The sequence below is a fragment of the Haliotis rufescens genome, unplaced genomic scaffold, assembly GCF_023055435.1.
Source record: "Haliotis rufescens isolate VD_foot unplaced genomic scaffold, xgHalRufe1.0.p SCAF_16, whole genome shotgun sequence".
In the NCBI taxonomy this organism is placed as follows: domain Eukaryota; kingdom Metazoa; phylum Mollusca; class Gastropoda; order Lepetellida; family Haliotidae; genus Haliotis; species Haliotis rufescens.
In genome coordinates, this window is record NW_025963846.1 from 34,583,444 (window position 1) to 34,597,669 (window position 14,226).

The 14,226-nt window shown below is 40.6% G+C and overlaps 1 protein-coding gene across 1 annotated transcript; it reads right to left on the reverse strand.

The window, feature by feature from the left end:
* Positions 1-2,493: 2,493 nt before the first annotated feature.
* LOC124122639 (cadherin-related tumor suppressor-like) lies at positions 2,494-12,908 on the reverse strand. Its single transcript, XM_048396676.1, has 11 exons — positions 12,827-12,908; positions 10,392-10,597; positions 10,061-10,222; positions 7,581-7,707; positions 6,753-6,877; positions 6,196-6,320; positions 5,620-5,796; positions 5,256-5,412; positions 3,821-3,864; positions 3,421-3,525; positions 2,494-2,869 (listed from the first exon to the last, which is right to left on the reverse strand). Exons 1-10 carry the CDS (start codon positions 12,906-12,908, stop codon positions 3,459-3,461), a joined length of 1,272 nt encoding a protein of 423 aa, XP_048252633.1. The 3' UTR covers positions 2,494-2,869; positions 3,421-3,458.
* Positions 12,909-14,226: the final 1,318 nt, after the last annotated feature.

Consider the following 14,226-nt stretch of genomic DNA (forward strand, 5'->3'; position numbering starts at 1 on the left):
ATGATGTCAATCACTGGATTGTCCTGTCCAGACTGAATTAGTTAGAGACCGCTGTCATATACCTGGACTATTGCTAAGTGCGGCGTTAAACAACAAACAAACTATGCGGCGCGAGACTGTTCCGATGGGGGTTTGAGCGATCACACCTTCTTACATAATTCAGATGGACGATGATGCTGAATATAAGGTTGTACGTTACCACAATAAAAGCCTGCATCCAGTTGCATCACCATCGTTATATGCACGGTCCTTTGCAATCCTGGAAGTGCTACCGTTGTAGGGGTTGCTGTAGATGCACCGTAACCTGCAAATGACGTAGCGGTGTGAGCCCACCCTGTAAGGCGTTGTTACAAGGGGCAGGTCAATTGGCCTTTGTTAGTATCGATACCAAAGTCTAAAACTGGTTCTGTGGGAGACATTGAATATCCTGACTTCAGCCGATTGTGGTTCTTCTGCTACCAATCGTCCGGCGATTTTGTTCTGTTGTGCTTCAGTACTAGTTCTGTATTGTTACGTTTGGGTTCTGAATTTGGTGGAAGCTACGTTTTGATGACTCTAACTGTGATTAATGTGGTAATCATGTTAATGCTGCAAATGTATTTTAAGTGCTCATTTTTATGTCTATTTTTTGACGATTGTGAGTAGCGGAATGGAGTGCTCGTAAATTAGAGTGACCCGCCGCAGTTGTTTACAGTCCAAGGATGCGTCACCTTGACACCTTCGTTATCATCCTGGTATAGAGAGTTCCTCTGTGATGAGCTTGTTTACCGAGGTTGATTCCCTCCCGGGACCTACTACCTCATTCGTGAAGATTGTAGAGGTAAGAGTTTCTAGAAGACTGTATATATAAACAAGGAAGACGAGGGTGATTTGAGGCATTCTACGACTTCACTTGCGACCTATCTGCCAAGTGCAGACAGGATACCTATCGCAAATAGACCGACTCTGCCTGCTTCCAATACTATTTTCTGGAGTCTAGAACGGAGCGCGTTCCTCTTTTAAGACATTCAATTGTGACACTCGTGGGTGTACTGACTACTTATGTTTTTGAGTAAGTTTGAGTAAGTTTGACCTTTTTTGAAAGGGTATGATCAGATTCCACTTACTAAGAGGGTACATAAAGGTTCTGCTTTTGCGACACCCGATTGATTTTATTAGGAAAAGTTTTACCATTTGGGTTTACAGTCTCAATTTACTTACTTGAAATCTACTTAATGTTCTAGTTGCACTGATGTATCTACAGTAAACTACGGTTATAACGAACTCAAAGGGACTACTAATTTTAGTTCGTTGTAACCGTAGTTCGTTATATGTACATATACAGCATGACTACAGCAAGTAGTCGGGACCAAAAGGTAAGATCGTTATATCCGTCAGTTCGTTATAAGCGTGTTTGTTATAACCGTAGTTTACTGTAGTTGTATTCAGAATGATAGATTCCTGAGACACTAAGAGCTCATTCATCATTAGTTAACATGGCTGTATGTAAAGCAGTCTTCAAGATCTTCAGAGAGTCACTACAGATGTATAGTATTGCAGCTTTTGTACAAATTCTTATCAACGCGAAATGTGACCTGGGCCCTTTCGTTTTGTCACAAAACAAAGCAAATAACATCAGCTTTGATGGTATAACAGAATTTATGTGCGCATCCTAGACTCTGACTATCTTTGAGACGATATGAACTTTCGCAAACGATGTAAACACTCACTGTGTATAATAGAACTCCCTGTGTGATATTCTATGTAAGCACTCTGGATGCTTAAAGTGTTTTTACCCAAGGGATAGAGAGACCCACCACTCAATGTTCTGTACCTTTTGGTAGAGACAGATTATGCCAGATTGTGCCAGATTATGCCTTCTACTTCAAGAAATACATTTCTTTTCTTTGTAAGGAGGAGCCGAGCAAGTTTTGTTGCACAACGCGTTCGACAAGATCTCCAGCTTTGCCTGCAGCACAATTATTTCCCCAGTATTTGCAGGAGCAAATTATCTACTATTTTGAAAGTCCCAGACTCAGAATAGCTAATGGTCGGTTCCTAATCTTTACCGAGCATAAGGAAAGTGCTTGTCTTACAAATGACTGCTTTTGGCAGAGATTTCTATTGAATATGAAAAGGGCTTTATCGCTTGTATTATACTTTTAATTATTTCTTGACCCTGCTGTCATAGTATATTAACTATTTTAATGCCTCAAGTTAGTTAATTTGAACCTTATTGACAAAGTGAGTGAGTGAGTTTGGTTTAACGCCGCTTTCAACATTATTCCAGTTAAATCACGGCCTTTCAGCTTAATGTGGGAGGAAAACCCGAAGTCGATTTTGACAAAGACATATAGAGTCACTTTATATATGTTCTTCGTTGTTATACCCCAAGTCAGCAATACTGATTAAAGTATGTTATAATAATCGACAGAAAATTATACGAAATATTACATTCTAGGCCAGGAAACGTTGTGGGTGATGATTAACGCCCCAATGTTCAACAAAAGGATCTTAAACGAAAATGTATGTTTTATTCAATATCAAACAACATGAACTAAAAGTGATACACGTTCCATGTTGAAAAGTTAACTCAAGTCACAATGTATGCAGTTGGCAATGGTACTTAAAACAGTTCAAATGTGAAGAGCGATTGACACATGATCAATGAATATAACATTACAATTTTGTGAAAAAAAGTGTGTATCAAATATATATATATAAGTGTGTCAAACAGATGAAACGTTTTTTATCTGGACGGTTGTGTTTTCAAACCGCAACGAACATCGGTTCCAGCACCGAGGAGACGATGTCTCAATATTTCTCAAGATTACAGTTGTCACGCCGAGAAGTTCCAAGAGTGATGAACACACTATTATGAAGCTATTTACTGTAAACAGAAAAAAAACACCAGAGACCACTACAATGCATTACCATATATAAACAGAACAAAGCACATACACGTTTAAGGCATATTGGTTCATTGTTGACTGGAGATTATAACAAGTATAGACATCACTCCTTTCTTTTGTGGAAAATAATGTTTCTCATATGCTAAAACTGGTTATTGTTTAGGGAAGACCTTAACATGTATCACTGCTTTGAAACGTGTTGTTCGGTGATTAATTCATGTTTTCATTTGTGGTTTCCCCCGCCGTGATATTGCTGGAATATTGCTAAAAGCGGCGTAAATCTAAGCTCATTCACTCACTCACTCACTCATGTTTTAGTCTTTGAATGGCATTTAGAAGTGATACACGTAAGAGAGAGGATTATATGGATATCAACTTCTTTATTATGAAGAACACAACGTTTCAGGATATATGCTAACTCCTTTTTCAGGTGAATCAATTATAGGATTCAGAGAGGATATATACGTATATAAAAAAGCCAGCATAGACGTCATCTCTTCCAACAGCTAGCAATACCATCAAGACCCACCTTTGAGCAAATTGCTTCAGTGGGAATAAAGGTGTATTTCATATCCGAATGTCTTCAGCAGCATAAGAGCCAGGAATGGGCTCTGCTGGGGGCGTGCAAATAGGTCTTAAAATGGGAAACATATATATTCTTTACACGTGATAAATACATGAGATTATGCCATTATAAAAAAAAAATGAAGACATTATCACATAATGATTTGTCTCGTCGATCAAAACTTGGTAATTAAATAAAGATCAGACAATCAAATACAACTCAAAAGTTTAATCTAAACACTCGTAATGAAATTAATGAAATTAAATATTGTTGAAATATATAATTCTTCTTGATGTGTTCATATTGCTTGAGGAATATGTTTGTGACAAATAGCAATAGATAAATGTATATTTTCTTTGTTTACCTTGGACCTGTCGACACATATGCTGGGTTTGGAACGCCGGATGACTGCAAAGACGAGAAAGTGATACATTTACATTTGGACAGCCGTTTGTCATTATAACCAACTCATTTTGAAAGATTTGTTGGCTGGTTGGTTTGTTGTTTTACGCTGCACTCAGCAATAGTCCAGCTGTATGACGGCGGTCTGTAAATAATCGAGTCTGGACCAGACAATCCTGTGATTAATATCATGAGCATCGATCCACGCAATTTGGATCGATGACATGCATCAACCAAGTCAGCCAGCCTGACCATCCGATCCCGTTTGTCGCCTCTTACGACAAGCATAGTCGCCTTCTATGGCTAGCATGGGCTGCTGAAGACCTATTCTACCCCGTATCTTCACGGGTCTATTTTGAAAGAATACCAGCTGAATACTATATACAGAAATATCACTATTCATAACCCCTTGGGGCGGTCTGTTAGTCCTGTACGCACGTGGTTAAAGGTTCGCTCGTTACACCGAAGGCCCGGGTTTGGTTCCCGACATGGGTACAATGTGTAAAGGCCATTATTGGTGTCCCCCGCCGTGATATTGCTGGAATATTGCTAAAAGCAGCGTAAAACCATGCTCACTCACTCACTCATTCCCTCACTCATAATCACTTATGAATCAAATATGTTTTCAACTCAGTCATGATTGTATTTAAGATATTCAATAAATCTAAATCAAAACTCTTCACAACACGACTGTGATATAATGAAATGTGAAGTAATAATTCTTCATTGTCATGCAAACCGCCTCCGTGGTCTAGCGGTAGAGCGTCCGCCCGTAGAGCGGAAGGTCCGCGGTTTGATCCCCGGCCGCGTCATACCAATAGACGTTAAAAGATGGCACTTGTTGTTACCCTGTCTGGCGCTCGGCATTAAGGGGCTAGAACAAGGACTGGTCGGTTCGGAGTCAGTATACTGTGTCTGAGTGTTAAACTGCGGCATGGTATCTCAGTGTGCTAGCACTATAAATCGGAATCAGTCCGGACTAGCACACACACGCACGTCGCTATATAAGTGCGATAATCTTGGACGCGACGTTTAACCCAATTTCACGTCAACTCCCCTCATTGTCATGCACCCTCGTGTAGTTCGACAGGAACACATTTTGTTGAAAGGATTTGTGGAAAGTATAATCTTATGAAATCTTATGATCTATATTTTTAACGTCTAGACATGAAACAGACGGACTCTCAGTCATTTTGATTAAGTGTTATTTTAAAACTCAGTGTCAGTGGACTTTGGTAAGAGAGTCGTACATGCAGTCCAGCATTCTGTGAACGCCATGTGCTGAAAACTAACGTGGTAACTATACATACCAGCATCCCTCCATACAGTCCCACATGATCAAAACTGCCTGACAGCTTACAAAATGGTGTGTCAAGAATGTTATGCTTCAGACTTACGAAATCTCTGTCTTTGAGTTTGTTGTACGCTGTTTCTTCATCTTTGCTGCCTGCAGCTAGTGAGTCATATCCAGCTTGTTCTGGAGCTTTTCCTGTTTTACCATGAGCCATGTTGATATTTTCCTGATACTGTGTTCTACGTTTTACTGTCCTCCACCTGAAAGAAAAAGAAATTGGAAACTTTGTGCTTTTCCCTTTTTGAACATAATCAAAATGCACGGCAGTTTTTGTTAATGATGTTAACGAGTCTCATCCTCTTTAATTGAAAGCACGTCGCTATATAAGTGCAATTATCTTGGACGCGACGTTAAACCCAATTTCACCTCACCTTTAATTGAAAGACTTGAGTCATTTGTGTACTTACTTGTATATAGCAAACACTGCACTAATGCTGACAACTGCAAGTAGGATTGCCATAGTAATGAATAACCCAAGGAACACCTTTCTCTGATCTGAGTCCTGTTCTAGACGTGAATATTCGTGCTTAGCTACACATTCTGTTTCTGTATATCCATGAAGGGTTATCATAACTGTACACGATCTGAAACAAATATCACACATCATTTGATCGCTGCTTCAAGAAATGCATTTGTTCACTGAAATAAGGAGCCAAATTTTGAGCTCGACAACTTCGGACAAGTTAATGTAACAGACATACTAGGAATGTTTCGAGACATTTGTTCTACTGTTCTTTTCATGTACGGTATGTGTAACCAATAAATCATGCCATCGATGTCAAACATACGTTATGTCAGTATCATCCTAAATTGAAAATAATGGCTATGCCGATAAGCACAAATGTACATTTGCTTGATAACGGTGTTAGAATCTACACCGAAACGTCGCCCAATTGTAATAAAGAAGTTGCTCATCATAACAATTTTGTCTTAGTTACCATTCCAACTTCTAAATGCCACTCAAAGAAGATGTACAAACTTACCCAGTCTTCGGGTGAAGACTTCTGTCGGTGGCGATTACAACTAATTCTAAGACTCGGGGCACTGTGTCGTCAAGTTTAATGTGAACAGATATTTTCCCGGTTTGACTGTCGATCTCGAGGTTATTCTGTAACATAATGTATAACTCAAGTATGCATCATAGTCATACCACGGTCAGTTAAGAAGATAATAAGAAAACTTGGAACATAGATGAATCCTTTGTCCATTGCTAATCACCTTTCAGCGCCAGTTAACTGTTGGCTTCCCTTGTTAAGTTTCCACCTTTGTTATCTTATTACTTTTGTTGTCTGAGTAAGTATATCCCCAGAAACGCCATGTTCTTCATAACAAAGAAGTTGAAATAAATTTTCTTCCTGAGGATGAATATTAACTGGAATGTGGGAGAAATGAAGGTTTTCAGTTTAAACTGCAAACGTTTTAAGCTGTGGATAATTGGGAAAACACTTTACATTCACACAAACGTAGGAGGCCATGAGATCCGGGGTGATGGAATAATGTGACATGACTTCAAGACAAGTGAATAGTTTTAATTGCGCACCCTATCATTTCTTGTTTGTATGGCGTATGTTACATTGTGGCCGTCGGCGTCCGTTGCCCTGAAGTTGGTAATCTTAACTTCTGTACCAGTTTCAGATGAAAACTCCAATGACGCTTCATAAGCATCTGAAACATTTGAAATCGTATTAGTTACTGTATACAACATTGATTTATGATATAAATATCCTCAACAAAGCAACTTTACCAGATAAATAATATGTATAAGAATGAATAATATGTATAAGCAGGTAAACATGCATCAATCTGCATATTTCTAATGATTTGAGGTCGTATTACTTAAAGCAGGACCGCCTCCGTGGTCTAGTGGTAGAGCGTCCGCCTGGAGAGCGGAAGGTCCGGGGTTCGATCCCCGGCCGTGTCATACAAAAAGACGTTAAAAGATGATATTTGTTATTACCCTGTCTGGCGCTCGGCAGTAAAGGGCTAAAACAAGGACTGGTCTGCTCGGAGTCAGTATACTTTGTCTGAGTGGGGTATTCATGTTAAACTGCGACATGGTATCTCAGTGGGCTAGCACTATAAATCGGCATCAGTCCGGACTAGAACAAGCAGCCACACACACATACACACGTGCATGCACGTCGCTATATAAGTGCAATAATCTTGGACTCGACGTTAAACCGAATTTAACCTCGCGACGTTAAACCCAATTTTACCTCACTTATAACAGGTTCAACATATAAAATACATTCCGGACAATACCGACAAGTTTCAAGTAGGAAATGGTAGCATTATGGTCGAAATTATCTTACACATAAGATTGTCGGGATAGTAGTGTCTTCCAGGCACTTAACTCAAACTAGTTTACCGTTTCCAAATACGGGAGTATGTTCGTTATGATCGTCTGGTCGCACTTCTATGTGGACATTTGCTGTAGTTGTTGGAAATTTGCTGATTGATCCTCTGAAGTTCTCCTCTGTGACACTGACAACCATCTGGTAAGAAGACAAAGATAATTGACTTCATGGTAATTCACTGAAAACAAGTAAACTGTAGGCGATACACTTGATGCATTTACTACTTGCCGTTTATGGTAATAAGGTCATATCAAACGCCACGACTAATTATGTCTCTTTAGAATGTTCTCATGTTCGTTTGGGAAGGCTACATAAACTATCCTATTTCTCGTCACCTCTCGAAAACAAATCGGATAGGTTGGTCGAATTAGAATTTCGATTTTCAACTACAACGACTTAAATTCACCATTGTTCTTAATTAAAGCGCCGTTGCAAAGAAGTTAAATCACGAACTGCTCGTTAGTCAAAATGGACTTCAACACAAAATGCAACTTTGTTAGATTAGGGTCTGACCGATTACTGTGGTCAGTCGGTGATGAGAATTGTTTTTGTATCCTATTTTATGTGGCCTAATGAATTTTTTATTACAGACCAGTTAATTATGTATAGGTACTCAAATATACAATACAACTTTTGTATGTCTCCAAAAGAAAATATTCATCAGTATCACCAAAAGGCGCACGGCGAATTGATTAATTGCATATATACTCGCCCAAGAAAGAAACGCAAAGCCCGAATCGGTGACAATATGTAGAGACATTTAATTTAATAAAGAAAAATGCGACAAGGATGAAAGTTTACAAGATTGATCATACAGTGGTTAAGGTCAAAACACAAGGATGGGAATGTCACATGTTAAAGGTCAAGGTCATGGAGGTGTCAATATCGTCTATGGCCACCTTTGGCAACCAGAACAGCTTGGCATCTCCTTCCCATGGACGCCACAAGGGTCTGAATCACACGTTGGGGAATCGTAGCCCATTCTGCCTGAAGTGCTTGTGCTAACTGTTGCAGAATCTGTGGCAGTGGCTGACGTTGACGCACACGTCTGTCCAACTCGTCCCACAAGTGTTCTATCGGATTCAAATCCGGCGATCTTGAGGGCCAAGGCAGAACCTGGATGTTGTTAGCCCGCAGGAAAGCTGTGGTGAGACGTGCAGTATGGGGCCGGGCGTTGTCATGCTGAAACATGACGTTGGCGGTATGCGTGATGGGCACGACGTGAGGCCTCAGGATCTCGTTGATGTACAGCTTAGCTGTTAAGTTGCCTTGGACATGGACAAGGTCAGTTCTGCCAGTGTGCGAGATGGCTGCCCACATCATTACGCCGAATCTGTCGACCTGTTGAATACAGCATGGTGCAAAACGCTGTCCCTGACGTCGGCACACACGAGTTTGTCCATCTGAACGGTACATCCGGAAACGGGACTCGTCGCTGAACCACACCCTCCTCCAACGAAGTTGCTGCCATACCCTGTGTGCTTGACACCACTGACGTCGATTTTGACGGTGCTGTGCCGTTAAAACGACCCCACGAAGGGGACGTCTTGCCCTAAGTCCTGCTTCTCATAATCGGTTCCTAACTGTTTGGGCTGATATCCTGCGCATACCGGAGTATTGGATGCCGTAGAGGATGCGGTTGTGGTTCTGTCCCAGAGATGACATAACCGGATGTATCGGTCCTGCCCCCTGGTGGTCACTCGTGGTCTACCTGATCTTGGACGGTCACGTGTTGTTCCTTGATTTTGATATCGGTCCCACAGTCATGTTATGGTGCTTGGCGACACGTGAACATCCTGGCTACTGCAGATCGTGAATTACCAGCTTCCAATTGCGTTGTTTCTCTCTGTTTCGCTGAGTCTTGGCATTGTTCTGCATTAAAGTGCGCGTCAACAACAATTGCCACTCGAGTGAAAACCCTGCGCTTTTAATGCCTATGGAAGCATGTTACACGTGCATTGAATGGGTGTGTTTTGGTGAAATGGTTAGCACTTGGATGCGTTTTGGTCAATTTTGCATGTTTTTCTCCCTGAAAACATCTGAATCAAATTTCCATCTCATTCTTCATGGCATTTTGTACCCATAACACTACATCTCCCAAATCTTTCCTGAAAACACCAACATCATCTATAATACTATTTCAGTAACCATTTTTATCCCTTTTGCGTTTCTTTTTTGGGGAGTATATTTCAATCAGGGGTAAAATATTGGTGGCACGGGTAGCCCAGTTGTCGAAGGCGCCGCGATTCGCTGTGCAGAGTTGGGTCCCTTGGATTCGCCAGAAACCTATGATTGTGGGTTCGGATACAGGTTCGCCCCGATTATGTTTCTAGGTTTGTCCCGTTCTCGTTGATTTCACCGAAGTGGTGAACGTCTTGGGCCTGCATCACTTCGGACTTTGCTCCCACATTAAGCTGAGACGTCGTGATATAACAGGAATACTGTTAAAAGCGGCGTTAAACTCAACTCAACTCACTCACTACCCACTTACGTCCACCTCGGTTGAGTTCGAGAGAGAAGCCCTCACTACCAGAGTTCCATCACCCAGCAGTTCGATTCCCTCAACATCAGTAAAGGTTGTGTATATGGGGTGACTGAGTTCATCAGCGTCTACCGATATCACTCTCCCGATCACATAGCCAACCGAAACATTCTGAAATGAGAATATGCTCCATTTAGTCTGATAATCGTAAAGCATAAGCTATGAAGTAGGTAGCGTTTAATGAATTCGAGGCAGGAAATAAAGTGAATCAGGCCAGTTAGCGAACCAAAGTCTGAGACTGTCTGAGTTAAAATATGATGCACATGCAAGAAATACATACCTGATTTACTATGAAGTTCTGCTGGGTGTTGTTGAAGTAGGGTAGGTTGTCGTTAACATCTTCAACGTTCACTTCAACATCTGTTGTCCTATAAAGAAGGCTGCGTCGGTCTGTCGCCTTCACTCTCACATAAAAGCGACTGCCTGTTTTTTCGCGGTCTATTGGGTCCTTTTGTCTTAAGTCTCCAGTCATACTGCTGGTGCACTCTGAAATGTGAATGTGCTTATTTAAACACAGTTTGATATTCCTCCAAAGTTAAGGCATGAATTATGTATTTACCATAGTGAAAAAATACACATCAAACACATAACAAAGTGAAAGAAAAGGGCACATAAAATCTTAAATTAATTCTTCAAGGGAGGTAACTAGCAGGGTATTTCTCATCCAATAGAAAGGTTCCAATGAAACTGTTTCTATTTTTCTGATGAGGATATGTAGTGAATTGTTCCAGCATAGGCTGTTGCAATACTTTATTTGTATGTTACTTCCCATATAAACGTTGTTTCAGAATCACGAATTTGAACCAGTATTAGATTATTCATGCTTGGGGGTTGACACTGTTAACTATCTAAGGGTGGTAATTAGCTCCAGAAGGACACAACAATATACAAATAAGCTTACCTGCGGCCCTTGCTTTCCTTCATCCGTACTACTACTACTACTACTACTACTACTGCTACACGTAATACTACCACTGATAGTGTAAGGAAACCCTAAACTCTTTCGTGACTTTGGAAGCATAGATAATATCATAGACAATCGAGACTGGTTATTCTCCGGCGTTTTTATACTTTTCTTTTTTTGTACGTATGTGCAGTTTTAACATGTTCACCAAGTCATGTATTGTGTGCCAGTAGCTTCTACAGGGGATTAATTAGTATTGTAGGAGTTAAAAGATGGTGTGCGTGCAGTAAATACCTACCTGACGTACGGCGAAGTTCTTCTGTGTTTTTGAGCAGTAGGGGAAGTTATCGTTAACATCCGCCACAATTATTGCAACTTGTTTTGCCCTTTAAAGACCACTGCCATGGTCAGTCGCCCTCACTGTCACATTGAAGTGGCTGCCTGTTTCTACGCGGTCCATTGGATCCTTTTGTCTTAAGTCGCCAGTCATACTGTCTACAAACCTATTCATTGGGATCGCTATTAAGTAGGACATTTCTTTCTGTAGGCATTAAAACCTATTGTGAGGTTTTACTTTCCAGTCGGATTAAATCTCATAAACAGGGACGTTGTAATGTCTCTGGGATTTTATATAATATCCCACGGATTTTATAGGATATTCAAGTCATTTTTGCTATAATATCCCAGGATTTTTATTAATGTAACTTCCGTTCAGATTGTAACATGTAATGAAATGTTAAATCAAATGACAAATGTTTTCTTTATATTCCCGAGGATCGAATTCGCAACCTTCATATCTGTAGCCCAGTGGGTGTACCACGAGGCTACAGAGGTTTTGATAAGCCGCACTGGTTTTTAGAATGTCATTTTCAAGATCCGTACGCCAGCAACAGATATTTTACGCGCGTTTCCTAAGGTTCATGGAAAGTATGTTCGAAACATAAAAATGTTGATAAATGTTATTTTAAGTTTCCTCTTTACCGTTTATAAATATGGAAAAACACTTTACCTCGGTTTTGGTAGACAGGGCATGCCCTGGGGGTCGGGAAAAACCGCGGCGACTTCGCCTTCTTGGTTTTTCCCTCTCCCCAGGGCATGCTCTGTCTACCAAAACCTCGTAAGTGTGTTTTCTCCAATACATAAAAACTCTCCGAATAATCTGTAACTGAATACGGTAAAGCATATCGTTATAATAACTGGTTTCTTTGAAATAAAAACAGCAAAACACTTTACCAAGAAAGTGTTATCGGAAATATAACATTTGTGGAAGCATCGGTGGCTGAGTGGATTCGATTGCTAACTTTGTGTGCTGGTGATTAAGTGCCTCAATCTGAGAGTGTGGGTTTGATCCGAAAAAGTACTACAATTTTTACTTTACTAAGAACGTGTTATCCCAAATATAACAGTTGTTACCTTTCCATAGGTAAGATTGTACGATCGTGAGCATGTGTATATGATTCACTACGAAATAGTGATGATACCAGGGTGTCCGCGAAAAGGTAAGCGTATCCTGCCCCACCGGTGGCATTAAAGGAAATATAGGGAATACTAATTATGGCAGCAATTGGTTGAGTACAAAAGTTTTGCATTGGAAAATATCGATAAAGTAATGTGTATGATGCAGTTGGAATCGTTAAATGGACTCCTTGTGATCATGGAAAGGTTTTTTTTTACGTATATTTAATGAGTGCAGCAGCATGAAAACGTTGAAACCAAACTCTTAGTTTAACAAGAACAAACCTATACCTAGTATTTCATAGGTGCAGTTACACGCCATTTCGTCACTCTCCTTTCGCACAGGATGGGCACACGTTTATCCTCATCAGGCTTCTCGTTCTCCGTCAGCTTGAAAGTGTATTCCTTTTTGAAGAATGGTCTTGGTTTGTCAGTCATGATGGAAATGGTAACGTGTAGGTAGTAAACCCGTTATAATCCATAAACAATAGAACGAAGGAGCTGGAGCGAGTATTATTATCCAATCACACATAATTATAAATACAGAAGAGAAATGTCCTCCTTCTAACCTCTGATGAATGCACCTAAAACCAAACCACATATCACAATGCATTACCCATAAACCTACTTTTAAGGTTCACATTTTCCCTCTTAGGACCTTCAGATACGATGAACTAAGGAAAATGATGGAACACTGATTGTGTCACCATCAAAATAATGAAGAATGTAAAACAGCTACACTACGTTTGTGATTGCTTCCATAGCAGGGTCTGCTTGAGGTAAGTCTGTTGCCTTGATCCTCAGAGTGACCTCATCCTCATCCACTGAATCTAGGGTTGTAGCCACGGATATGTTCCCCGAGTCACGGTCAATTTTGAAGTAGTCTATGTCTGGAATATATATTAAGAAATATTTACACTTATATGTCAACGACATTTGACATTCGGACAGCTCAACTCAGCGTCTCTAGTTACTGGGTTTACATACACCATCCTGGCAGGTTGTGTGGGGGTCAACACAGGAACACAGCAATATATACATCATTTATCTGCCCCCGGGATTCCGGAGTTTAGGTCCCAAGCAACATATGCTGGTAATAAGAGACGACCAAATAGACCCCTGAAGATCCGGGGTAGAATAGGTCTTCAGCAACCCATGCTTGCCGCAAAAGGCCACTATGCTTGTCGTAAGAGGCGACTAACGGGATAGGGTGGTCAGGCTCGCTGACATGGTTGATGCATGTCATCGTATCCCAATCGCGTGGATGAGTGATGTCAATCACTGCATTGTCTCCATTATAACAGACCGCCGTCATATAGATGGAATATTGCTGAGTGCGGCGTTAAACAACAAACAAACAAACAAGATCTCTTTGTTTATCATACCCGGTATCATCCTCCTGACCACAGACAGACAAAATGTGAAAATATGTGAACTGTGGGTTAACCTATCACCATATGTCACAGTAGATGCATGTGTGTGAACTGTAGGTTAACCTATCACCATGTGTCACAGGAGAGTGATGGGTAGGAACTGTAGGTTAACCAAACAACATATGTCTGGTAGAGGCATGTATGTGAACTGTTGGTTAACCAAACAACATATGTCACAGTAGATGCATGTATGTGAACTGTGGATTAACCTATCACCATATGTCACAGTAGAGGCATGTATGTGAACTGTTGGTTAACCAAACAACATATGTCACAGTAGATGCATGTAAATGAACTGTGGATTAACCTATCACCATATGTCA